Genomic DNA, 25,814 nt, shown 5'->3' on the forward strand with positions numbered 1-25,814 from the left:
TGATAGATAGAACAAAAAAATTAATGAAGTAAATTGGAAATGGCTAAGAACACAGCTAATTACATCATAAACATTTCACATACTTGAAATTATAGAACTAAACAAGTGTCGTGGTGGATTAATTATATTAAACACTATATTCTAGGATTGAAATTATCAAAAATTGAAGAGTAAGAAAGAGAAGAAAAGACTTGACGTTGAGCAATAAGTCCGTGCGTGGTAATGAAATGGTTTACGTGGCAATCAATTGCAAGGACGAGCTACATTAGAATATCGCAGATAAAAAAGCTTTGGGATACCATTTATGGGAGATAGAGAACATTAACACGGGAACTCAAACTCAAACAACTTGGTGAAGTACGAGTATAGACAAGATATTGAGATATACACATCGCATTTGGTTTCACCTTCTTCTTCTTCTTTTTTTTCAGTACAATATGTGGATTCAATTGCAAATTTTATGTTTTGAGCGGTTTTAGATTTATGTAATATCCTATTTTAGTTTGTGTTATGATTAATGTTCGCTTACTGTAAAACAACATTTGAAAGATACTTTACCATAAAATCTTGTTGTATTTGGGATTGATAGACAAATATGGATGTACAAATTTTGAGAATTACAATTTGGGATAAGTTAACTGCGTATGCATATTCTATTTACCTGTTCCGAATGCCGTCTACTAATTCTACTATGGCCACCCCAACAAAATACCAAGTAAAACCTGATAAAATGACTTGTAACCAGGGGCTATTGACAATCTCTAATGCCATGGTGCCGCCTATATGTTCATTCAATTCGGCAACTGGTCGCTCTCCTACTTGTAATCGGATCATAACTGCTGCCAATGTTGCTGCCCCTGCTGGAACTACCATTCCAAAGATGGGATTTCTATGTTTGGTCACTTGCATTTTGTAATTTTCATCATCTGTATCAATTGATTCCTTCTCCTGCTTAGCATATGAAGGTTTTACAGCTTCGGTAAAGCCAACGTTGCCCGGTGAAGAGGCTGGCAGAGCGTGGAGTGTAGGAGCCCAGTATTCATCTTGAATAAAATTGGATGGTTTCTGGTATGTAGGTCTTGCATTTTTTCTTGCCTGTTTCCTTGCAGCAGCAGCAGCACGAAGCTTGTCGATGTCAGGTTCGCTTGCTTTTTGTGCAATGTGTATCAGGTATTCTGATGATTGTGATCCTCCACTGTTTGATTGCCAATATAACCAATTTGAGATGGCTCTGATGGCTTGAATTGATGAAATCCACGCTTCTCGCTGCGAATCTTTTTCCTGAAGTTCATTGTTTTCTGTTATTTTACAGCGTAACCCTAAACCTGTTTTCCTAGTCATCCTAAGACGGTATGGAGTAGTTTACCTTGGAGCTTTCTTTTGCACCTTTATCCATGGCATCAACATATCTGTTTTGAAATTTCTTGACATCAGCAAATATGTTCGAGACACGTACTCCGCCTGTATTGCCTGCGCCGACTCTGACATTGCCCCGCGGTTGCTTAGACATGAGGAATTCCAGCGCTGGTAGGTCCGATCTCTCAACAACCCTATGAAATTGACTTGGTATCAAAATCAGTTTATATCAGACCACACAAATATTAAGGCAAAAGAAGGCAACAAGAAGATTTACGATATGCAGTTCACAGGGCACGTTTCTATGGCCTCCTGGATTTTGTGTTCAGGATCAGCCCATTGCGCGATAACTCGCGCTCGTCCATAAACTGATTCGATGGCAAACGTCCTCTCTGCAAATAGAGCACATTTCAAGCATCCAACACATTTAATCTCATCAACAAAAACAGCTCGGTTTTCGCCCTCCGAGCCATGCCATGCTGAGTACATAGGTCTGCCTGTGTAGCCTCTGAGTTCAGCAATCTTTGCTTGTTCCTACACAATTATGTCCCTTTGTTCTTAAAAATCTCAAAACCAAAACAATTTTTAGAACATGTATCATAAATGCCATCTCGTATAATAAGCAGCAAACAATTGTCCTTTTCCTGCAATTTTTGATACAGGACAGGGACTACTCATTTTTTTTTAATTACAAGAATACTTTTTAGTATGATTGAAAAGTCACAAGTGCATAATCGCGTAAAATTTGGAAGGATGACTCATTTCGACGTGGTCATCGAGACTAGTGCTTTGTCATTAGCGCCATGTTATTTTTGTCAAATTTCGTTGTTTAGACATTCGAATTAGCATTTTAATATTTTAGACATTTTCGTAATTTCAGCAATTTCCTTTATTTCAATTTTCTTATTTATTTAAGTTACTGGGATGATATAGCCAAGTTAGTCATAAGCAACTGACCTTATCATAAGCCATTCTTGAAGTTGGATTTGATAGAACAGAATAAGCTTCATTGAGTATGATGGCCATGTCATGTCCAGGCTGCCCTGCAATATCTGGGTGACACTTCTTCTGCAGCGTCCGATAGGCCAATTTGATCCGCGACTGATTGGAGGAGCTATCAATGCCAAGAAGATCGTAGAGATCAAATTCTGTTATGGAACAAGAAGATGAAGAAGATGATCTTGAAGTAGCTCTGCATGTCATAGGACAATAACTTGTCCTCCTCATCCTCCTTTGAGATAATAAATTATTGTTTGTGATCAAAGTATTGCTCAGTTTGTGTAGGGAGAGGCATGCTGTGGCCATTTTTTTTGGCACAAAAGCTGAATTGAAGGAGAGAAAGAGAGCCTCAATGATTTAGAATATCTGCTATGGCCTGGGAGATATTAAAGTGAGATATTTTGTATTGAGAAGGAAAAGGACATAGTTGAATAGTAAATTTCAAAACAAATACCTTCCCCTAAAATTGATGTATAGCTTATTGTCGACCGTGTTTGTATTATCTAGTGAAGTGGACTATAATATATCTTGTGTTGCTGTGGAATATATGTAGAAATGGAGAGGTATAAATAGGGATGGTAATGGGTCGGGTATCCTTCTAATTAGAGAGTACTAAAACCGTTTATATTTAAAGTGCTCTATACCGAAATTGTGACGGGGGTTTGAAAATCAAAATAAAAACAATTTTTAAAAAATCTTTATTCTAGAGAATTGAGGGATTCTTTTGTTTGTTATTTTTCCCGAAAACATTATTCATTTCAAAAGACTTCAATGGGTATATGTTAGAAATAGTACAATTCATCCGTTTTCTGCTCAATTTCTTGTGAAATCAAATTCTCATCAGTATGATTAAAGGGAATTGCCCCTTAACCTCTAATTTTCATATAAAGGACACGGCGGACATAAATACCATCTTTCATTTCTATTATGAAGAATTGAATATCTTTCATAAAGAATCAATGGAAGATACATCTGTTTTTTTTCTTTTCAAAAAATCCCCAACAAAATATATATATACTATTCATTCTTTTTTATCGAATAGATCATTACCACTACCATCGATTTTCAAGTTCTAAAAAGACCGGGTACCATGTAGGTAGTGCCTGAGTCGATTTTTTTCATCGATAAGGTATGTTAAAATACAATATTAACAATTGATTCGATATTCAATTGTCCTTGTACTAATTATTTTAGCGTATATTATATTAATGCTCTGTTTCTTAAATTTCTTTTCTTTTCTTTTAAGGAATTTTACTTTTATATATTATAAAATAAAGTTAAAATATAACAAAATATATTATTAATACGATGCCGTTTTATAGACGTAAACATTGTGTGCAAACTGCAAACTACAAAGTGCTTGCTTGCACTCCTTCTCAATTATATACAATCTAAGCCGTCAATTATGTTACCAATTAGCGGTGTAGATCTCCTCTTAAGCGTTTCGAAACTCTGGCTTTTGTGTTAGGTGGGACAATGATACTGATTGGTGTTTACGCGATGACGCGGATCACGGATTTAAACCGTCGATTGGCCTAAAATATCTACGGTTCACATATCTTTTGTATCTCTCCTCGCAAATCATTGCTATTGGTTCATTCGATGCACACACGGATTGTATTTTCAAAGCCTCTCAACCGTCGATAAGAGGACTAATCTACCATCAGAATTAACTCGCCTCAAATTTTGGTTTTAGGCAAACAAAATTTCAAAATTCCCCGCCTCAGCAACGTTTCTCCTTTATAAGCAACCTAGACAGAGTGGAAATCAAATCAAATCTCAATTGTCTTTCGCATTCTAGAAAAATAAACCCTAATTCGCATCAAGAATGGCTCGTACTAAGCAGACAGCGAGGAAATCGACCGGAGGAAAGGCTCCAAGGAAGCAGCTGGCGACGAAGGCGGCGAGGAAGTCTGCGCCAGCGACTGGAGGAGTGAAGAAGCCACACAGGTTCAGGCCTGGGACGGTGGCTTTGAGAGAGATCAGGAAATACCAGAAGAGCACTGAGTTGTTGATCAGGAAACTCCCCTTCCAGAGACTTGTGAGAGAAATTGCGCAGGATTTTAAGACGGATCTGCGTTTCCAGAGCAGCGCCGTTGCAGCACTGCAGGAGGCGGCCGAGGCTTATTTAGTGGGTCTGTTTGAAGATACTAATCTCTGTGCTATTCATGCCAAGCGTGTGACTATTATGCCTAAAGATATTCAGCTTGCGCGTAGAATCAGGGGTGAGAGAGCCTAGAGGGTTAGATTATTGTCTGGATCTTGAATGTGTAGCAGATCTACTATCTAGTGCTTGTTTAATTAGTTGTCATACTCTTTAGGTTTTTCTATCAATGGAGGTTTTTGTACATCTTTGAAGATCTAATGAATGGTGATTTGAACATTTTGTCAACTTTTTGTAGCTGTATAAATGAAATCTGGGTTCAGAATAACTAATTAGATATGTCAATTGGTTGAAGAGAATTGTTGTTCACAGCATAGGGTTTTCTATTGATTGGTCATGGTTGGTTCTATCCATCTGAATCTGTTCCAATTGGACCTGCCAATGATTCTAAGAGATTTATCAGACATGCTTCTGCTAATGAGCAAGCAACTGAAACAGCTAAGAGAAAACCATGAGAACAGGTTATTCCTTATATTATTTATTCCAATGCTTATTGTTGATTTTTTACTATCTGTGTAAATCCAGTGATGTACATTCTTCAATACCAGTGCTGAATTGGTTATGTAGCGAAAGCTGTAGGTGATAGGATTGGGTTTAGTATGTAAAAAGACTTTGATAGTTGTTGGGAACAAATATCTGAAAAGGGAAAAGCAAGTGCTTCATTCTTCAAGTACAAAGAAAAGATACAAGTGACAGAGTAATGGTGGAGAAAGTAGTCAAAACAAATCAAAATTGGCATCTTAGATTACATTTCCTTAGATATATATAAATCACCAAGCATGGCTCAAGTGATATATATATATATATATCTTTCATTATGCTCTTCATGTCCTCTCTTGTGCCCTTATGAACTTTCGCAATCTAAACCTCGACTATTGCCTTTTATTCAGAACTTGCTTATCTGCTTATTCAAACCTGCTTGCCCGGAGGAAGCTGGACACTGTGGCTTGTACCTGGCGCATCAAATGGGATGTACTTGCCCCAGAACCAATGTGATTTCCAGACACCATTCATCTCTTCAATGGGGACCCTTCTGGTCTCAGGCAAGAGGCTGTATACGAATATAGTCATTATCAGTACAAATGCTGCAAAGAAAAAGAAGAGACCGAACTTCATGTGGCAAAGCATGGAGAGGAAAGCTTGAGCTATGACGAAGGTGAAAAGCATGTTCACTGAGACATTGATAGCTTGCCCGGCTGACCGGATCTCTAGAGGTGATATTTCACTGGGTATCAACCACCCTAGCGGACCCCAAGACCATGCAAATGCTGCGACGTATGCACATATCAAGAACAGCACAAAATCTGCAACGCCTTTCGACAATGAACCTTGACCGCTGGTCCCGAACGTCAAGCCTAGGACAATTCCAACAGCAATCTACAGCGATCGGACAAAAAATGGTTAGTTCCTAACTCAGCACTGCTTTGTTAGACCAATGACCTGCATTGATCATATTAGAGGAATATCTATTGGTTAACATTGTCAAAATTCTGAACTCACCTGGCAAATAAGCATCTGTGCACCTCCTTGAAGCAACAGGGCCCTTCTACCAAACCTATCGACGCAGACAACAGAAACTATTGTGGCTAGGACATTAACAAGGCCTGTAATAACCGCAGACATGAGAGAAGCATCGTCACCAAATCCCAAAGTCTTGAAGAGAACTGGAGCGTAAAACATAATTACGTTGATGCCAGTTAGCTGCTGAAAGCATGGGATGCAGCAAGTAATGACAAGCTGAGGTCTGTATCTTGGCTGCATGATGTTTCTCCATGGATGTTCAACTTGCTTCGCTGCATCACTTGCCTCGATAAGATCTTGGAACTCCTGGTCCACAGCGTCAGTGCCTCGGATCTTTTGTAACATCTTCTTTGCCTTGTCAGTTTGGCCTCTCTCAATCAGGGAATTTGGTGTGTCGGGTAGGAAGAGAGATCCAACACTCATCATTATTGCTGGAACAGCAGCAAGACCTAAGGAAATCCTCCACCCATTTCCTCCCTTCATCTTTGATGTACCATAATTCACAAGGTTAGCAACTAGTATTCCAATTGTAATTGCCATCTGAAAGCCAATGTTCAGAGCTCCTCTGATCTTCGGCGGTGCCATTTCAGATAGATACACTGGTACTGACTGCATTTATAAACATATTAATCACATTATATTCTCTTGAGTGTCTGGTTTTTGTTTGACAGCAATGTGATATTACCTGATTCGCGAAACCAACGCCTACACCCAACAATACGCGGCCAATGATAAGCATTGCGAGATTAGTAGCTGCACCATTGAGAATAGCACCCACAAGAAAGACAGCGCCTCCGATAAACATCGACAATTTTCGACCAAACATCCTGGTTATTACAGAAGCAAAGAAAGAAGCAACAAGTGCTGCCAGGTACAGGGAAGAGGTGAACAACTGGAGCATCTGACTGTCAAATTTGCAGTACGGGTTTTGACTGGCACCATCTGAAATCTCTTTTCTATATACCGATGGGAAAAACTTTATCAAGAACTCCGACATTGAAGTCACCCCTCCTGCAATAGATTTAAAAAGTAAGTACCCCACTCTCGTATAAACTTTTTGATCAAATCACAATGAAAAACATGTTCAATGAGATTGTTATGAACCTGAGATTCCAATGTCATATCCAAAAATGAGACCACCCATGGCAGCAACCATGCAAGCAATTATCACAAACGCAGTGACCTGACCCTCATAGTTGCCACCCCCTCCACTAGAAACATAAACTCCTCCAGCCATTTCTGTTGCAGTAAACTAGATGATTCTATAGTGACCAAAGGAAAGTAGTGAACACTTTTCCTTTGTATTTCCTTGTATATTTAGTTTTGATCTATTCAGTTTGCCCTGATTCTTCTTTATATATAAGGGATGTGTTGATAACTTGATATCACTTGGTTGAAGAACATAGCAACATGTGGGTTTTCACTTAGCATTGTCCACCATGTGACTTTTCTTTGATGCCATTTTTAGATGTTTGAAAGTTCTGCAATATTGGTGTGGGTAAACCATTGTTTCCGGACTCAAGTCTATTAGAAGAAGCTACAAAAGAGGAAATCTTTCCCTTTTTTTGGTTTTCAAGGTTTTGAACATAAAACTCTCACTTCTAATCTGACTATAATGGTTCTTAGCCCACACTAAGCTGTGACTACTATCCAAAGTTATGGGCTGAAGGCCCATGATCCCTGTACGGCCCATTTAGAACTGGCCCAGCACAGCCAATGACTTTAGTAGTCAAACGGGCTGTGCTTAGGCCCGAACCTTATCTGTTACATGGGCAAGGTCGAGATTCCCGGCAAGCCGCGAAATCTAAAGGATGAGCCGGCCCGGCCCATGAAACTGGCGGGCTGGCCTACTTAACGTCTCTACTGGTGTATAGTTGAAAATAAGAGAGAACGGACAAAGCAGGACCCGCCGAAGTCTTTCACGTCTATCACTCGTGCCTATGAAGTCGCGTGCTCTCTCCGCCACCGCCAGGATTTACTCTTGCAGCGCGCGTTTCTGCAGACCCATATTCACCAAACCACAGAATAATGTTATTCTCGCTCCAACCAACAACAACGTCGTCAATGACCTCATCAACATCTTCACCAAAAATCCCATCTGCACAAATAACTCAGAACTTGACAGCCTTGCACCATTGCTTAGTACTAAAATTGTTGAGACTGTATTGACAGGTTTCAAGAACTGGAAGACAGCGTATATGTTCTTCGATTGGGCTTCAAATCAGTATGGATACAAGCACAATATTTATACGTACAATGCCATGGCCTCAATACTGTCAAGTGCTCGACAAAATGCCCCACTGAGAGATTTAGCCACAAACGTTGTGGAATCTCGTTGCTTTATGAGTCCGGGGGCTTTGGGTTTCTTGATTAGGTGTTTGGGTAGTGTGGGATTAGTTGAAGAGGCCAATTTGTTGTTTGATCAAGTTAAAGAGAAGGGTCTATGTGTGCCAAACGGTTACAGCTATAATTGTTTGTTGGATGCAATTTCTCGGTCTAGCTCAATTGATTTGGCTGATATGAGACTGAAAGAAATGCGTGATTATGGTTTTGACTGCGGTAAGTACACTTTGACCCCATTGTTGCAGGTATATTGCACTGCTGGGGAGTTTGATAAAGCTTTGGACGTTTACAAACAGATCCAGGACCAGGGTTGGTTAGATGCACACGTGTTTTCTATCTTGCTACTGTACTTTTGCAAGTGGGGTGAAGTAGATAAGGCGTTCAAGTTGATTGAAAGAATGGATGGTCATGGTATTAGATTGAATGAGAAGACGTTTGCCACAATGATAAATCTGCTAGTGAGGGAGTCCAGGACTGATAAGGCTCTGCAATTTTTCAATGAGATACGAAAATCAGGTTTTACTCCTAATGTTTCTCTTTATTACGTGTTCATTGAAGAGCTCTGTAAAACGAAAGAAGTTGTGAAGGCCTTTCATTTGTATTCAGAGATGAAAGAATTGGGTATTCAAATTGATGTTGGAATAACCAGAAAGCTCTTATCTTCATTTTCTGAAGAAGGGGATTTAATTCAAATGCTGAGAGAAAGTTGGGAACACATGGATGAGGAAGTTAGGACATTGCTTTGCAATCGTATTTTGGATATTTTTGTTAGCAAGGGCACAATAGATAAAGCTTATGATCTACTATTGGAGATGATGGGGAGGGAGGTCACTAGTGATATTAAATTGCGTAGTGTCTTAAGCAATAAGGAAGTTGCAGTACCTAACACGACTTCTTTCATTATTGTTATAGATGGCCTTCTCAAATGTGGGAAATTAGACGTCGCATTAAACCTTTTTCAAGATATGGTGAGAATTGGTTACAAACCTAATTTAGTGCTTTACAACAATTTAATTTTTGGGCTATGCAATTCAAATAGACTTGAGGAAAGTTATGAGCTTTTAAGAGAGATGAAGGAGTCAAGATTTGAGCCAACCCAATTTACTCATAACTCCATATTTGGGTGCCTATGCCAGAGAAGGGATGTTATGGGAGCCATTGCTCTGTTGAGGGAGATGCGAGTTTTTGGACACGAGCCTTGGATAAAAAACTCTACGTTACTCGTCAAAAATCTATGCAACAATAGGCAGGTAATGGAAGCATGCAAATTTCTTGATACCATGGCTCAAGAAGGGTTTCCTCCCGATATAATTGCCTACTCTGCTGCAATGGATGGTTTGATTAGAATTAATAAACTGGACGGTGCTCTGGAGATATTCCAAGAACTAAGTACGCGTGGGTTTTGTCCTGATGTGGTTGCTCACAACATAATAATAAATGGTCTCTGCAGAGCCAAAAGAGTTGCAGAAGCACAAAATCTTTTGAATGAGATGCTGATGAAGGGAGTTGTTCCCTCTGTAGCCACCTACAATTTGCTGATAGACGGATGGTGCAAAAATGATGGTATTGATCAGGCGATGCTTTGGTTTTCCAGGATGTGTGAAAGTGAGAGAGAACCGAATGTGATTAGTTATACGACTTTGATAAGTGGACTATGTACTGCTAGAAGACCTGATGATGCTCTCATGCTTTTGAATCAAATGGGGGGAAGAAAATGTGCTCCCAATAGAATTGCTTATCAGGCCCTTGTTCATGGTCTTTGCAAGTGCGGTAGGACTGATGAAGCTTTAGTTCATTTCTACCACATGAAAGAGAAGAAAATGAAATCCGATACTTATGTTTATATAGGATTTATAAGTGCTTTTATTACCAACTCAAACCTAGCCATGGCTTTGGAGATGCTAAAACAGATGGTTGATGGAGGAAGTTTCCCAGATCCAGCTGATAACAATTACCCAATTTTAAGAGATGCAATATATAAACTTTTAGAAGATTCTAGAACTTCATCATGTATTAGGAAACTTATTGAGGAAAACAGTTCTCTACAAATTACCCTTTCAGATGTGGGAAGAGAGGGTGGATTTGAGCCCATTGTTTGATTTGAATTATAGCAGTGTCCTTGCTTTTGCTCATGGAGATTGTGCTGCTGATTGGGACTGTTAGGCTGAAGAATCGAAGAGTCGTGTCTTATGTGGTGTGTTATTTAACTCTCTGGTTAGAACCATGATTCTTCCATAATCATCCTGTATCTGGCATCAAATTCTCGGGCATCAAATTCTCGAGCATCATCAGTTGAGGTATGCTCTTATTTAAGACTTCACAATGATATTATTTTTTATTAGAGCACTTTGTACAACTATCATTCAAAGCTTAATTCTCAACAACCATAGGACATAACAACACTTCTGGCTATACCTTCTTCTGGGATCGAGTGATAGCTATAAGTAGTAGCAATTGAATAATTGTGTTTTATGGCTTCTTTTTGTGTGATATGGTGATCTTATGGAGCCAAGAGAAACTTTGTCTTTATATGTTAAGGGAACCAAGGCTGTCAATATTTCCACAGAATAATTTACATTTGAAACATGCCTATGTGAAATCTTAAATAACTTATTTTCATATAATTTCCTAATATTTTATGGGTTTCGAAGCACAACTCCTCTTTCAATATTATGGGGTGTTAGATTCAGGTGATTAAGGGTAATAGATGCGTAGTATTTGCAGATGTAGGATGGTCTCTTCTTTACTTTTTTTTTCTTTTCCCCTTACAAGATTAAGATTGGGGTCCTTAAGCTCGAAAGGATTTTCAATTGACTTATGCTCATATATGTACCAAATGCTGGAAAATGCAATGAACAATTTCTAGACAAAGCCTGATCCATTGAGAAGTGAAGAAAATATAATCTTTCATGACCAGTGAATGAGGATGAGGATTCTGCTAAGTAAGGAAAAAAGAGAGAAAGATGGTCATGAGAATATGAAGATATTTATTATTTCACAAAGAGTTGAAGTTGAAAATATTCCGCGTACTCATCTTTTTTACATGTTGCTTGTATCTCTGTAGTTGTCTAATAACTTAATTTTTCCTGAATTTTCTCAGCTACTTTGGTGGAATGACACTGGCTCTCTGTTTATTACAGGAGTGAGATAACAAGTTCATCAAGGAAACCAAGGTGAATCTGATTTGATGCGGAATATGAGTAATTAGAGTTCCTTGAGGAAGGTAGACCATGTACATATGTCTTTGCATTTAAGGTGGTTTTTCCTTTTGGTTGCATTAAGGTGATTAATGTTCTGTTCATCCTTCTCCTCACATTCCTCACATTATACTTGTAAATATGATATTTTCAGGTCATGTGTACGTAAACTTGCATCTTTGTTTTAAATCAACCATGGTTTGCCAGTTGAGCTAGCACCAACCGTCATGTTTCTGTAAATCTCTTGCTCAAGTAAAATATCCATGATTGGAAGCTTCAATTTTATTATTTTTTTTGGTTTGTTCTTTTCAATCTGGTTAATATATACTGTATACATACATAAGAGTGTTTTTATGTATTCAAATGATTTGCATGAATGCAGTACGGTTAACAAAATATTGTTAGGAAAATTATTCTATTAAAAGACAATATGATAAAATTCCAGGCATGAATTGCTAGAAAATTAGCTAAAATACTCTCAACCCCCCCCTGAAAATACCCTTTTCTCCTTCTATATGTAATCAGGTTTGATTTTGTATATGAGATTATGTTTATTATGAATTGGTACGTACTATCGTTTCTAGAGTTTACCATGTAAGAGTGAGTCTTGGGATGGGGCTACTCATGGAGTGAGTTCTCCGTTAAAAAAATTGAAAAAAGAAGAAGGGTGAGGCATAAAATAATTTGAAATTAAAAGTATACTTATTATTTGAACCCTACTCCACACACACCATGAGATTATATTCAAGAATGAAATGAGATATGTATTTTGATGAGTCAATTTCATTTTTGACCTATAATAAATAGGTCATGGTACAACTCGGTCCTCCATATTCCAAACGTTCCAAATAGGCCACTGACCTTATTGAGTCGTGCTATGATAAGATGTTTTGTTAGTTCGGTCAGCCAAATGCTTACATGGCATAAAAAACTAATGGACATAACAAACACAATCGCTGCCTCCAATGGTAACTTCATCTTCCAACCACAATTTCAAACGGTCGACTTATCAAAAAGCTTCCCCAAATCTTCTTCATCAAAACCCAACCTAGCCTAGCTGTCACAACCCCTAACTCCTCTGTCACCTCATCGGACTGTCCCAATGACTTCTGAATCGGAGGGGCAAAAACAATAAGCAACACAAGAGTAGGACAATCACAAATAACTAGTAATCCAAAATCACATATAATCAAACAAGTTAATATTTGAAGAGCAGTGTATGCATTATCAAGCTTTGTTATTGAAGAAGAACCATATGGGTTTGGAGTAGTGTTGATACCTCCGCCAAGAATTGAGCAAACAAGGTACTCGGAGTCGGTATAGTGCTGGATATCCTCGCCCTAAGATCGGCGGGACTTGGCATGTCAATGTGCTATGCCAGCACTTTGATTGACCGAACCAACACAAATCATTATCGTGTAACAACTCAGTTAAATTAGTGGTCAAAGCGAAACGTTTGAAACATGAGGTACTGAGTTGTAATATGGTCTATCTATCAATGATCAAAAGTAACATTAACTCAGAAGTCGAGGTATTTTGATGTATCATTGTATTGAGTTTACCAAATAAAAGTGGGCCCCGCGGTGGGGCCGTGGGTTGTCCGACATCAAAAGGAAGATTTGAAAAGGGCAAAAAAGGTGGGGGTCATAGAATAATTTGAAAATAAAGAAAAAGTTAAGAGTATATTTGAATCCTACTCAGCACACACCATGCACGTGTACACTAGTGTTAAAATAACGTAGCAGACTGAAGACTTTTCGTACAACACTGACATGGCACGATTTCATTGGTCAGATACCCCATTAAACAACTCACCGTATACAAGCGGTGCTTTGTTTGTCTGAGACGGAGAGAGACCATAGAGCCGCTTCTTTTTGGTCGTTCTCATCGATCGACACTAGGGGGCTCTCCTTACCCTTCGAGTTTTTTTGAATCATATGTATTCATCGATCGAGCCCTAATCGATCCTTAAGTACGATTTCTTATTTTGTACGGAAAATTAATCGATTCGATTCGATATTTAATTAATAATCCATGGAGGGTGACGCGAAAGTAGGTTCTGGTGATCGAAAGACGAATGACGGCGAGCAAGAACAAGGAGAGAACCCTAATTTGAATGAACAGGAAGCGATTGCATCGAATGAGACGCTGCCACGACAGTCCTCCACCGCAAGAACCCCTTTCACTAACCTAACTCAGGAAGAAGCGGACCTCGCTCTCGCTCGCACCCTGCAAGAACAGGTCTCTCTTTTTCTCTTGCCTTGATATATGTATATTCATAGATGTATGCAATTTGAAGTTGTGAGAATCTAGAGGCTTTTAAAATAGTTTAGTTTATTAATTGCTTTCAATTTCTAGTTGATTGATTGTATCGATTTCATGTTAGTTGGGGTATGGAGTTGGATGTGAAAAAATGGATTATTGTGGTTTCTAGTGTCTGCGAAATTTATGGACTATCATCCGGTTTTGCTTCCTCCTGATAAGCCATGTTTCATCTTATCGGTTTAGTTTTTTCTACTCCGTTGGCTCGTTTTTCCCTATTTTTCGCTATTTGATTGCTAGTAAGGTGCAGACTCTTGATTGTCTCAAATTTATCAAGCTCCCATTTTAGCATAACTCAAATGATAATCCAAAACTCGATTTACCAAGATTCATTGTAAACTCAACTAAAGATTGGATGGGTGGTTAGTGTGAATCATCCGAAGAGACTACCTTGTAAAGCACTCCAATTCCAAAGTAAATGTCTGAAGTGTAGAAGCTGACGCACTGGAGTGAATCGTTGACTTGGACTGAGAAGAGTAGACGAGATGCACCTTACTTCTTGGTATCGATAGCCATATTTATTATATATATTTGTCATCAGAGGCGGTGCTGTCAAAGGTCCGCCTAGACTCTAGGGTGATGCAGGGGTCACCAAACCTCTGGTGAGGAACCTTCACTCAGGCGCTGCCCAGGCAAGTGCCTCAGCACCTTGCACCTTGACTCTGTGTGTGTGTCTAGGCCCTAGGTCAAGTTTTTAATTTTGAAGCTGACTTAGTGTGGCTTATTTGAAGATCGGAGGCTATTAAGGTTAAAATTAGTGGGTCTATTGTTCGGGCTTCTGAAACCAAGAATTTTAGGATTTGAAAGATTAGAAACCAAATATTGACCTGTTGACAATTGTTGAAGAATTAGAGATGAAGAAATATTTGTAGGCACTTCTCTTGGCTTCTTTGGCATCATGCTGAAGGGTTAATTGCAGCACACAATCTCAATTCAACCTTTCTATTCTTTGGGTACATTTGGTTTGCTTATGTTTTGATGGGAATGGGAACCCTTTTAGGAGTATTGGTATTCCTTTCCTTTTGTTTTTGATGAGTACAGATATTTTGTATGAAATTGCTTATTTTGCCTGAGCTTAAAATTCTACCAACATCAAGGCGAGACTAAAAAAAGAAAAGGCAAACAGTTCACGTCTACAAGGTTCCCGCAGTGGACGGGGTTGGGGATAGGGCATACCTTAATCACCACATATGTGGAGTGGCTGATTCTAGGAATTAAACCTGTGACTTCTAGGTTGCCCCGGCAACTCTACCACTAGGCCACATGTTTACCTGTAACCATCAAGGCGAGACAGGGAATAATATTTTCAAGCCAAACATATCCTCAATTTTGTTCATTATCATAGTACTCTAGGGTGCATGCATCTTTTGGATTTCCTGGTAATCCTAGTCCTCTGTGTACTTGACCCCCAATGGGAGATATATTTAGCTTTAAGTCCTGGGGAGAGCCTAAGAGACCAACTTGATGTTTGTACTCTTTTGACTCAGTGCATGTAGTCCCACAAAAAATATATGAAACCCAATAAAATTGGACAAACAACCATGAAACTTAAGAACCATTTAAACACAAATTGAGACTCATTAGAAATAGCTAGAAGCTATGCCAGCTCACTTATGATTGATGTTCTTGTTCTTTGCATTAATCCATTGTTGTTATGTGGCTTGGTTAAGTGGTCTGCGCATGTGTATTTGTGTGTGTGTAGATGTACATATTTATGAACGACATTCCATTCCAAAGAAAAAAGTTGTTCTAAACAATTGAGGTCTTTTCCCCCTTATCCTGATTTTTTGTCTTTATTGGCATTTTATATTTTATGATGGCTTTTGGTTAGTTGTATCTTTTTTGTTCTTTGATTGACACTGAATGATTTGGAGTAGGAAAGGGCATACATGCTGTTAAGTATGAACAACAATGGTAGCGATTATGGAAGTTGGGAAGGAAGTTATTTGCATGATGACGAGGACGATTTTGATGATGCCGATGCTGATACTGATGTGGATGAGGATGATGGCACTGATGCAGATGATAATGCAGATGCATTTGATGTGCATGCTCATTCTGATGGAGAGGCTAACAACCCCAGCATTGAGTTTGACCCAGATGTCTATTCAAGTGATGAGGCTTATGCTAGAGCCCTTCAGGAGGCCGAAGAGAGAGAAATGGCAACTAGATTGCTGGCACTTACTAGGATAAATGATGGTGAGTGTTGTAATTTGTAAATATCTATGACACATAATTATATATTCCCTCTGTGCATCTGTAGTTCCCTCTGTGTTTCTGTAGTGACTGCATGGCCAACATTTTCGAGTTTACTGTTTCTGTCTGCAGGAGAAGCTGAGGACTCTGAGGATGATGATGGTAACTCTCAGGTACTAGTTAACTGAAGTAGGGTTATTAACAACTCGCTCTCACCCCACTTCTCTTTCTCTCTGTTTCTGTGAGTGATAAATTTCGGTCAACTTATTTCGTATGGCATTTTATCTTATACTTCCATATCTGTTCTGCCCTCTTACCGTTTTTAATTTATCTTTTTTGTTAGAGAGAAGTAGGTTCACTATGAATTTGCATTATGGTGGAAATGAGAATTGCCCTCTTTTGCTAACAAATTAGTAGGACTTTAGTTCCAATATTGAAACTGGAGAAAAAAGAAGTTAAAATAGGTTTGTGTTGCAAGAGTTTGACTTTTACTCTCAGACGGAGGTACCTCGGATATCTTAGATTATTTTTTTTAAAGTACCAACTGATGCCAGCCCCCGTTATAAAGTTTTTCAGGGATATTAACGTGGATTTTTTCCATCAAATTTCATTATAATGAATTGTTTGGTTTTTCATAGACGCGCTATAATGTTTCCTTACTTGCAGCCGCTGAGTTCTTTAATAAAAATTTTGTCGTTCAAAATAAAATGACTCCCATCTGTGTATTTTCAGTTGGAATTGTTTTCTACTATTTTGAGGTTGTTTCACCAAATTGTTTTTTTTCCTAGGGTTTGGATTCTCCCTATTACCCCCCACCCTTCATCCTTCAATACCCATGCATGCACATTTCTTCATCAGTTGACTTGTTTGAAGCTGTTCCCAGTGTGATTATAAATTATTAAAACAGCCACCACCCCCACTACCAAGAATTGCATGGTTTGTGGTCATGCTTGTTTCTCTTACTCAATACCTGAAGCACCAACCACACTCAAGGCAGTGGGGTTTATTGAGGAAAAGATTTTTAATTACCAATACAATTGATATTGTCTGGTCCCCTAATCTTGGGGTCGTCTTTATGTTTTCTGTCACATATGCTCATGTTTTGCAGGATACTTGGGAAGAAGTTGATCCAGATGAACTTTCATATGAGGTAACCAGAACTTTAGGATTATAGTGCTTCAAGCAGGAGTTTTATTTCTTCAAGAGTCTGATCTGATTATTGCAGGAGTTGCTTGCACTGGGTGAAGTGGTTGGAAGTGAAAGTAGAGGGCTTTCAGCTGATACTATTGCATCTTTGCCTTCAGTAAACTACAAGGCAGGAAGTAGTCAGAATGGAAGCAATGATTCGTATGCACTCGTATCATAATGTTTGAAATTTCAATAGTGAGCTCGTGAAATTCAAGATTTTGTTTTATGCTTCAGGTGTGTTATATGCCGGTTAGACTATGAAGATGATGAGACCTTGACAGTGCTTTCTTGCAAACATTCCTACCATTCTGAATGCATCAACAATTGGTTAAAGATAAACAAGGTACTGTCCTCTTTGAGTAAGATTCAGTTAAAGCAATTTTCTTCTCAATGTTTTAATCTCATATTGTTCTCTTTTAGCCTTACTTTCTTGTTTTTCTCCTTACTCCTTTTTAATTTGCCTTGTACTATACCCCCCATCCCATTGAACCACCAAAAAAAACCTGTACTACAATATCTTTACTGCATGTGTTTAATTTGCGAAACTTTTTATTGCTGAAAAACATTCATATCATTGCCCATTAATAAGTTAAATGTCATTCGCGCTACCTATTTTTCAATTGTGAAATGATAAGACTATCTATTGGCAAGTATGTTGCAGCAAGAAATTTTCTTTTTTCTGTTCTTTATAAGTTGGTATTGGTTTAAATTATCCTCTATCTTGCAATGCATGCTAAATCTGTAAAATTTTGCTTTGAGACTGCAGGTCTGTCCTGTTTGTAGTGCTGAGGTCTCCACATCAGGGCATAGCTAGTAGGAGATATAACCGTCTCTTTCAGCAAGTCAGGCCACTGCATCATGACTTGGGGCATACGGCTTGTTTATTATGCGGGCTCTCTCCTGGTGGAGGAAAGAGCATCATCTTTATCCATTATTATTATTTCAATGTATCATCAATGCGTCGAAATTCGTCTGTGTTTAATTCATTTTAAGGCATTTCAGTTTAAGGGAATTATTATACAATGATAGTCAGATTCTGTTTCTTTTCATCAGAATCTACCGAAGTATACCTTAGTGTTTGAAGATGGGCCGTCTGTTACTGGACCATGTCGCTTGAAAGTGTTATTTTAATCCAGTTTATCAGTATCATGAAACTGCGAGAACAACTCTTTCTACCACTCTTTTGCTATTTTCCTTGATGAAGGTTCTTGTTCTCAAGGAAATAGATTTTGTGGAATTAGGATCGTAGAACAGCTTGATTCTCGTTTTTCTCCTAGGGTTCTTTGCCCCACCCCCCCTCCCCCCTCCCCCCCATTCAGGAATAGAATGGGGAGGGATTTTATTTATGGTCCGTTTGAAGCAGGGATAAGACTCCTGTGTTAATATGTAACAAAGAATCTCTCAAAACACTCACTAAACTCTTGTACCCATTTGGAGTTTTTGGGTTTGGAATAGAAGCACAAAAATACTAATTTGTGAAAATATATGAAGGGGTGTCTAAGTCCAAATTGAAAATGTAGGGGTTTAGTTCTATCGCACACTGCTCGAGTGGGCGACCCAGAAGGTTGGGCAAAAGCCACCGAGTTGGCAATAAGATTATAGGGTCATTTTCTATATGTGAAGATTTTACTATCCATACTCTCACTTAAAAGTCGAGTCTTTTGAAGGTTTTTAATGACAAGCATATAAAATTAAGGAATAATTATAAATAAATTAAAAAAAAAAAAACAATGGGAAGATGAAAGTTGGAAATGACTTGGACGAAATTGTCACCTAAATATAAGGTCATCCAAGCTATATCCTGACTAAGGCAATCTGTCTGGTTATATCCATATTCACATTACTCCTTATCACATCAAAAGAATCTAATAATCCCACATTAACAGAATAAATTTTCCACAAAAATAGGCAATTGATGAACAGATTTGACAAAAAAAAAAAAATAGCATTTCAAGATTAATTAGTGGATAGGAAGAGAGAAGCCTATTTTTGGACAGAGTTATGTAGGATCCATCTTTTTTACAGCATAACCACTCAACCTGGACTCTTATAAATAATGGTGAGTCTCATTTGAATATAGAGGTAAACTGGGCTGAAAGGTAAACAAAAGATTGTAGAAGGAGAACCTTTGTTTTCCCGTCGGTGCGTATGAAGGATTTAGCAACTCAAATTGCTTTGAGAGATCCCTCCTATTCACCTGGAAAAGAAAGGCATTAGCAATTAAGCTCCTTCGATAATCTTTTGTTTGTATCAAATTAAATAAAGGCGTTGCTGGTTTCTTGTAATATAAAGATGGCAGGAGGTGCATTTGTAGCTCATGGTGGGGGAAGGGTCTATGAAGGCAAAGTCACCCTCTTTGTGGTGATCACTTGTCTTGTTGCAGCCACCGGAGGTCTCATCTTTGGTTATGACATTGGTGTCTCAGGTTCACTTCTCATCACAATTTTTCTTTTTCTCCAAATCCACATTGGCTTCACTTGTGTTATTGATATGATCTCATGCTTGAATGTTGTATATTTTGCAGGTGGTGTGACATCAATGCCACAATTCTTGACCAAGTTCTTCCCTTCGGTGTGGGACAAGATGAATGACAAAACCCGTCATGAAACTGAATACTGCAAATTTGACAGTGAGATGCTTACATTGTTTACCTCTTCCCTCTACCTTGCGGCACTGGTGGCTTCCTTCTTTGCTTCCGTAGTAACCAGAGCCTTTGGCCGTAAAATCTCCATGTTGTTCGGAGGTCTTGTCTTCCTCTGTGGTGCTCTTCTGAACGGATTTGCCACCAACATTGAGATGCTAATTATTGGACGTTTGTTGCTTGGTATTGGTGTTGGATTTGCTAATCAGGTAAATATTTTTGCATGTTCATGATAACCCTCTCTCATTTTGTGTTCATATTCGCGGTTACGTATTTTTTTTTCCTGCTGCTGCTGTTTATTTTCTGTAGGCAGTTCCGGTCTATCTCTCTGAGATGGCACCAGCCAAGATTCGTGGAGCTCTCAACATGTGTTTCCAAATGGCCATCACAATTGGTATCCTAGCAGCAGGCCTTATCAACTACGGAACAGCCAAGATCGAAGGCAATAACGGTTGGAGGATTTCTCTAGGTCTTGCAGCCGTACCCGCCGTGATTATGGCCATTGGGTCTCTCTGCCTACCAGACACGCCCAATTCCATTCTTGAGAGAGGCAATGCTGAGAAGGCAAAGAAAATGCTTCAAAAGATCCGTGGCACTGACAATGTCGAAGAGGAGTTTCAAGACCTTCTTGATGCAACTGAAGCTGCAAAGAGAGTTGAGCATCCATGGAGAAACATCTTGCAACCGCAATACAGACCTCAACTAGTCATTTGCATCCTTGTTCCATTCTTCCAACAGCTCACTGGAATTAATGTCATCATGTTCTATGCTCCAGTCCTTTTCAAGACTTTGGGCTTTGGTGATGATGCTTCACTTATGTCCGCATGTATAACCGGTGGTGTTAATGTCCTTGCCACTTTTGTTTCCATCTACTGTGCAGACAGGTTCGGGCGCAGGGCTTTGTTCCTTGAAGGTGGCGGCCAGATGCTTATCAGCCAGGTACTTTAAATCATCATCATCATCATCATCATCATCAAAAAGTCTTACAATTTTCCTCCATCACTGCATTGCTCTGTTAAATTTTTACTGATTGATGCTTGATAAAATCCAATGCAGATCTTAGTGGGAGTCATGATAGCAGTGAAATTCGGTGTCAAAGGTGATGGAAAACTGTCAAGTTTCGATGCCAATTTCATCCTCTTCTTGATCTGCGTTTACGTAGCAGCATTCGCATGGTCCTGGGGACCTTTGGGTTGGTTGGTACCTAGTGAAATATGCCCTCTGGAAATCCGATCAGCAGGTCAAGCCATCAATGTCTCGGTGAACATGCTCTTCACCTTCCTCATTGCTCAAGTCTTCCTGACCATGCTTTGCCACATGAAATTTGGTCTCTTCTTTTTCTTTGCTGTCTTTGTCGTTATAATGACTATCTTTGTGGCCTTCTTCTTGCCCGAGACAAAGAACGTACCCATTGAAGAGATGAATGCAGTGTGGAAGGCACACTGGTTCTGGGGCAGGTATATCCCAGATGACGCTGTCATTGGCAGCAACAATACCAGGAAAACCCCAGATGCTTGAAATTAAGAAGCAGAAGAAATTAACAGGGCTCTGCAAATGCCATATGTTTTCTGTTTGTGAGTTCAAGAGTACTGCTATGTTACTTAAAATGTCCAGAGCTACTTACAAGTTTATCAATATCAATGCTCATAATTACTTAAAAAATAACTAAACACTACACATGTTTGCCAAGTTTGTGTTTACAGGGCAGCATTATAATAATTTGACCATTTATATGACATAGCATTAGACTTATGGACTTGAACAATGTCCATCTTTCTCAAAAATGCTCGTATCATGACCGATCAATTATTCGTGGAATATCATATCATCATCATCATCATCATAAATATACTAAAACGGAGGACAGATGTATATATATATATATATCGACAGATTTCTCCTTCCTACTTTTAAGCTTTCTTCAATCTCTATCTTCTGTCCTTCGCCGCCTATCCGTCTTCTCTGGCTGCTCTCCAATCATGCATCTCTCTCATGTTCACCTCATTCGTTCCGGGCGTTTCTTCTCGATCGAATTCATGCATCTCCCGCTGGTCAATCAACGGTTTCCCTTTTCGAGGAGGCAAAAGAGGATCTAGCTGTTCGGCGCCCCATAATCGTTACCAGGAATGGCTTTCCAAGTTTTTTGTTTTGATTCTTTCTTAAATCAATTTCAAGCACTGAAGTTTAAACCAAGCGCAGAAGAAACCAAATCAAATACTAACTGTTGAATGGATTGATAGTCGATCAGAGAATCAAATCCTAATTAATTATCTCCATATCATTGATATATATATATATATATATATACTAGTTACAGTGCCCGCGCGTTGCAGCGGGACTTATATTGTTATGGTTGGATAATAATTCATGTAAACTTCATATCTTTATTTTATTCCACTCTGTTTATAACATATCATTATCTTTGTACTTGTACAATAATCGTAGTGAAAAATCTTTTAGAGTTTGTAAAGGATAACAATAATAAAAATGGAGGACTTAAACAATACCACAAAATACGCTTTGAAATAGAGAACAAATAGAGAGGGAACTTATATTGAAGTTTATCCTAGCCCCTTGTCAATTGGAAAATTGGTCAAAGCACTCGGTTGTGTCCTGTAGTGGCCACTGAAAAGTTAACCTAGTCCTCCACGCAAGCCCCCTGTCAATTGAAGAACAACATCGTCAAAGTAAGAGCTTAAATATAAAACACAAACTGAGACATTGAACAGGGCAAACCTAAAATGTCAAAGGAAATGATAATTCAATTAGGTGAGAGAAACCGATACGCCGCACTTGGTTGAATGAGAAGCTGCTGAGTTTCCTGTTGCAGCACAAAAGAAACAGAGAACAGAAAATCAAATCAAGGGTTCATGAGCATCAATATAGACCAATTGCTGCGTAATTTTATTTGTTGGCTTCCTGCCATAACTGGGCAACATGTCCTGACCTATAACTGCTACAATCCATCACCAGCATCAAGTGGCAGAAAATAAGCAGGAAAAAATCACCCAGTTTAGTATTTTTAAAATTTTTTGCTTCTATTTTCATCAATGACAGTTGCAAAGGAAAATAAAAGCACATCAACAATAAAGAACAAAGATGGAACCCAACGACAAACATATGAGAGAAAAGAAAGTGTGATTCATAACCACAAAAAAGAGTGTTTATTGGTAAGGTAATCACAGACCTTCACACAAACCAAAAAGGAGAACAAAAAGAACACCATATGAATCTATACATCTCAAATAGCATCCTAATTACTGGCTTACAACTAAATTCAAGAAATGAGATCTAAATAAAATTAAGTTTCAACAGCATTACCACCACCAACATCAAAGCATAATGATCTTTGGAGATATTAGTTAGAGCTCTACTCCTTACCTGCGAAGAGTTTGAGAACCATAAGCCTGAACTCAAATGACCAAATATGCATGCCTTGAAACATCGCATTGACCAAACCATCAAAAAAGTGTAGAAAAAAAGTTCTTCCAAAGTCTTAGGACTCTTTGATCAGAGGCCATTAAAACCAATACTTGAAACAAAGAATTATCACATAATGATTTAAAGCTAACTGATGATTTAACACAGCTAAGACAAACCAAGTTAAAGAACTCACAGTTGCAACCACATGATATTGAATTTTTGAACTGTTAGGCTAACCTTCCTTTTCCCGACTGTATTCTGCTTCACAAATAGAAAGAGCATGATTGATAGTACTATATTATAACTCTCTTCAGATAATAATCCTTCTTCACTCAGTTGAATAGATTTTTTTACATAAATCAGTGTAGCGTTGCACCCTTCCTCACTCCTCTTATTCACTTCTAACCAATCCAAGTATACAAACTATTAAATGTTTACTGGTAGATTTAAAAATTGTTGAAAAATTACTGAAATTAGGAAGACAAAGTTGCAATACTAACCGACTGAGAAAGGTCTGTCTGCAGTCATATGAATTGAGAATAATAAGAAATGACCACTTCAATTGACCCAACTCAATGAACAGACAAAAATGGAAAAGCAAAAGAATCAAACCTTAGAACCAATTAGATCCAGAGATTTCGGTAAGCTTTACATGAAATCTAATTCCCAAAAATTTAAAAATCAGGAAATTAAAGAGTGAGAAGAAACCTTGACAACGGACGAAATCGAAGGTGCAATTCCATGGAACGCGGGAGAATCGACGGAGATCCGAGATACGCCTAGTCAAATCAGGCTCGCATGTGCCATGTAATCGATGACCTGGGAAAAAACCACAGAAACGCACCAGATGAGTGGATCTAATCACCCAACATGAAAAGAGCAAAGAATTGCAAAGATGAACGATGAACCCAAGAAGATCAACGATGGGTCGCTGAGTTGTATTGGGAGGGGAGAAGAAAGCAAGACTCCAATCCCCGTGCATGAACCCAAGAAAAGCAAGGCCTCAGGCGAAGTAAAAAGCAGGTGCATGCACCAGATTTCAGATGTTTACTACCCTTGCATTGACACGTGCACAAACTGGGACCAAAGAAGACAAAACTATATAAACAAACAAATGAAAAGCAACTGCCCATCATAGCCATCTATTAGAAGAAAGACAGCAATCCAACGGTACATTTGAAGATATATACATCCACACGCGAGAGTACAAAGTGAGGAGGGAACTCGCCGCCAAATCACGCCTACACTTACAATTTTAGATCCAGAGATTTCGGTAAGCTTTACATGAAATCTAATTCCCAAAAATTTAAAAATCAGGAAATTAAAGAGTGAGAAGAAACCTTGACAACGGACGAAATCGAAGGTGCAATTCCATGGAACGCGGGAGAATCGACGGAGATCCGAGATACGCCTAGTCAAATCAGGCTCGCATGTGCCCATGTAATCGATGACCTGGGAAAAAACCACAGAAACGCACCAGATGAGTGGATCTAATCACCCAACATGAAAAGAGCAAAGAATTGCAAAGATGAACGATGAACCCAAGAAGATCAACGATGGGTCGCTGAGTTGTATTGGGAGGGGAGAAGAAAGCAAGACTCCAATCCCCGTGCATGAACCCAAGAAAAGCAAGGCCTCAGGCGAAGTAAAAAGCAGGTGCATGCACCAGATTTCAGATGTTTACTACCCTTGCATTGACACGTGCACAAACTGGGACCAAAGAAGACAAAACTATATAAACAAACAAATGAAAAGCAACTGCCCATCATAGCCATCTATTAGAAGAAAGACAGCAATCCAACGGTACATTTGAAGATATATACATCCACACGCGAGAGTACAAAGTGAGGAGGGAACTCGCCGCCAAATCACGCCTACACTTACAATTTTATAGATAGTAATAGATATATCAACACCACCAATGCATGGCTTTTTTTAATTAATGATCATGCATACCATAAAAAATAGTTAATTTGTAATTTCACATGGTCACTAAATTGGACATTCTTAATATTCTTCGTGATTTAAAATTATGACGCTTATGTTACCCTAAAACGTACCTAATTTATTACAAACATTTTAGTTAATCGGTTAATAATGTGAATAATCTTCGTGATTTGAACTTCTAACGCTTATTTTGCTCTAAAACGTAACTCAAAATTAGGTATTTTTAATAGTGACATCTTTTATTCAACTTAATTAGAAAAATTATTGAAAAGTTTGAACCTAATAATTCAAAGAAAAAAGAGGCGCAAAATATGAATCCGTGCACGCAATAATAATATTTGGAGCCCGAATCATATTCAATCAATGTACTGAAGAACATTTCAAACTTTTACACATATGATAATGATAATGATTGACAATATATCCAGATAAGGAAAATGAAAGAATGTAAAAAAATATATATATTAAAAATATATATAGTATGAGCAATTTTCTTATGAGATCCTAACTTTAGGGT

At 38.5% G+C, this 25,814-nt stretch overlaps 6 protein-coding genes and 1 long non-coding RNA gene across 11 annotated transcripts; 4 read left to right on the forward strand and 3 right to left on the reverse strand.

Annotated features, from left to right (window-relative positions):
* Window positions 1-553: 553 nt before the first annotated feature.
* On the reverse strand, window positions 554-2,798 carry LOC120011976 (chaperone protein dnaJ C76, chloroplastic). The gene is made up of 4 exons (XM_038863184.1): window positions 2,314-2,798; window positions 1,634-1,890; window positions 1,367-1,550; window positions 554-1,281 (listed from the first exon to the last, which is right to left on the reverse strand). The coding sequence occupies exons 1-4, from the start codon at window positions 2,659-2,661 to the stop codon at window positions 658-660; spliced, it is 1,413 nt and encodes a 470-aa protein (XP_038719112.1). The 5' UTR covers window positions 2,662-2,798; the 3' UTR covers window positions 554-657.
* Window positions 2,799-4,116: 1,318 nt separating this feature from the next.
* On the forward strand, window positions 4,117-4,747 carry LOC120011978 (histone H3.2). Its single transcript, XM_038863186.1, has one exon. The coding sequence runs from the start codon at window positions 4,184-4,186 to the stop codon at window positions 4,592-4,594; it is 411 nt and encodes a 136-aa protein (XP_038719114.1). The 5' UTR covers window positions 4,117-4,183; the 3' UTR covers window positions 4,595-4,747.
* A 674-nt stretch (window positions 4,748-5,421) lies between these two features.
* On the reverse strand, window positions 5,422-7,277 carry LOC120011979 (sugar transport protein 10-like). Its single transcript, XM_038863187.1, has 4 exons — window positions 7,145-7,277; window positions 6,726-7,051; window positions 6,020-6,649; window positions 5,422-5,896 (listed from the first exon to the last, which is right to left on the reverse strand). Exons 1-4 carry the CDS (start codon window positions 7,275-7,277, stop codon window positions 5,429-5,431), a joined length of 1,557 nt encoding a protein of 518 aa, XP_038719115.1. The 3' UTR covers window positions 5,422-5,428.
* A 644-nt stretch (window positions 7,278-7,921) lies between these two features.
* On the forward strand, window positions 7,922-11,971 carry LOC120011973 (putative pentatricopeptide repeat-containing protein At5g08310, mitochondrial). Of its 3 annotated transcripts, none has more exons than XM_038863180.1 (3): window positions 7,922-10,680; window positions 11,524-11,638; window positions 11,735-11,971. In XM_038863180.1, the coding sequence occupies exon 1, from the start codon at window positions 7,981-7,983 to the stop codon at window positions 10,480-10,482; it is 2,502 nt and encodes an 833-aa protein (XP_038719108.1). In that variant the 5' UTR covers window positions 7,922-7,980; the 3' UTR covers window positions 10,483-10,680; window positions 11,524-11,638; window positions 11,735-11,971. The 3 variants fall into 3 exon arrangements, with proteins under 3 accessions (XP_038719108.1, XP_038719109.1, XP_038719107.1); XM_038863181.1 differs by having other exon boundaries at window positions 11,524-11,606; XM_038863179.1 differs by having other exon boundaries at window positions 11,524-11,786.
* Window positions 11,972-13,418: 1,447 nt separating this feature from the next.
* LOC120013533 (E3 ubiquitin ligase BIG BROTHER-related) lies at window positions 13,419-18,464 on the forward strand. The gene is made up of 7 exons (XM_038865365.1): window positions 13,419-13,821; window positions 15,780-16,101; window positions 16,231-16,271; window positions 17,207-17,248; window positions 17,324-17,445; window positions 17,521-17,629; window positions 18,053-18,464. Exons 1-7 carry the CDS (start codon window positions 13,615-13,617, stop codon window positions 18,098-18,100), a joined length of 891 nt encoding a protein of 296 aa, XP_038721293.1. The 5' UTR covers window positions 13,419-13,614; the 3' UTR covers window positions 18,101-18,464.
* An 897-nt stretch (window positions 18,465-19,361) lies between these two features.
* LOC120013672 (sugar transport protein 10-like) lies at window positions 19,362-21,606 on the forward strand. The gene is made up of 4 exons (XM_038865564.1): window positions 19,362-19,711; window positions 19,811-20,136; window positions 20,237-20,866; window positions 20,984-21,606. Exons 1-4 carry the CDS (start codon window positions 19,579-19,581, stop codon window positions 21,443-21,445), a joined length of 1,551 nt encoding a protein of 516 aa, XP_038721492.1. The 5' UTR covers window positions 19,362-19,578; the 3' UTR covers window positions 21,446-21,606.
* A 685-nt stretch (window positions 21,607-22,291) lies between these two features.
* Window positions 22,292-25,254, reverse strand: LOC120013549. 3 transcript variants are annotated; one of them, XR_005471439.1, is made up of 5 exons: window positions 24,691-25,254; window positions 23,588-23,608; window positions 23,249-23,308; window positions 22,664-22,748; window positions 22,292-22,586 (listed from the first exon to the last, which is right to left on the reverse strand). It is a non-coding gene; the product is annotated as an uncharacterized LOC120013549 (long non-coding RNA). The 3 variants fall into 3 exon arrangements; XR_005471437.1 differs by having other exon boundaries at window positions 23,544-23,608; XR_005471438.1 differs by lacking the exon at window positions 23,588-23,608.
* Window positions 25,255-25,814: the final 560 nt, after the last annotated feature.

The sequence above is a fragment of the Tripterygium wilfordii genome, chromosome 13 (assembly GCF_013401445.1).
Source record: "Tripterygium wilfordii isolate XIE 37 chromosome 13, ASM1340144v1, whole genome shotgun sequence".
In the NCBI taxonomy this organism is placed as follows: Eukaryota; Viridiplantae; Streptophyta; class Magnoliopsida; order Celastrales; family Celastraceae; genus Tripterygium; species Tripterygium wilfordii.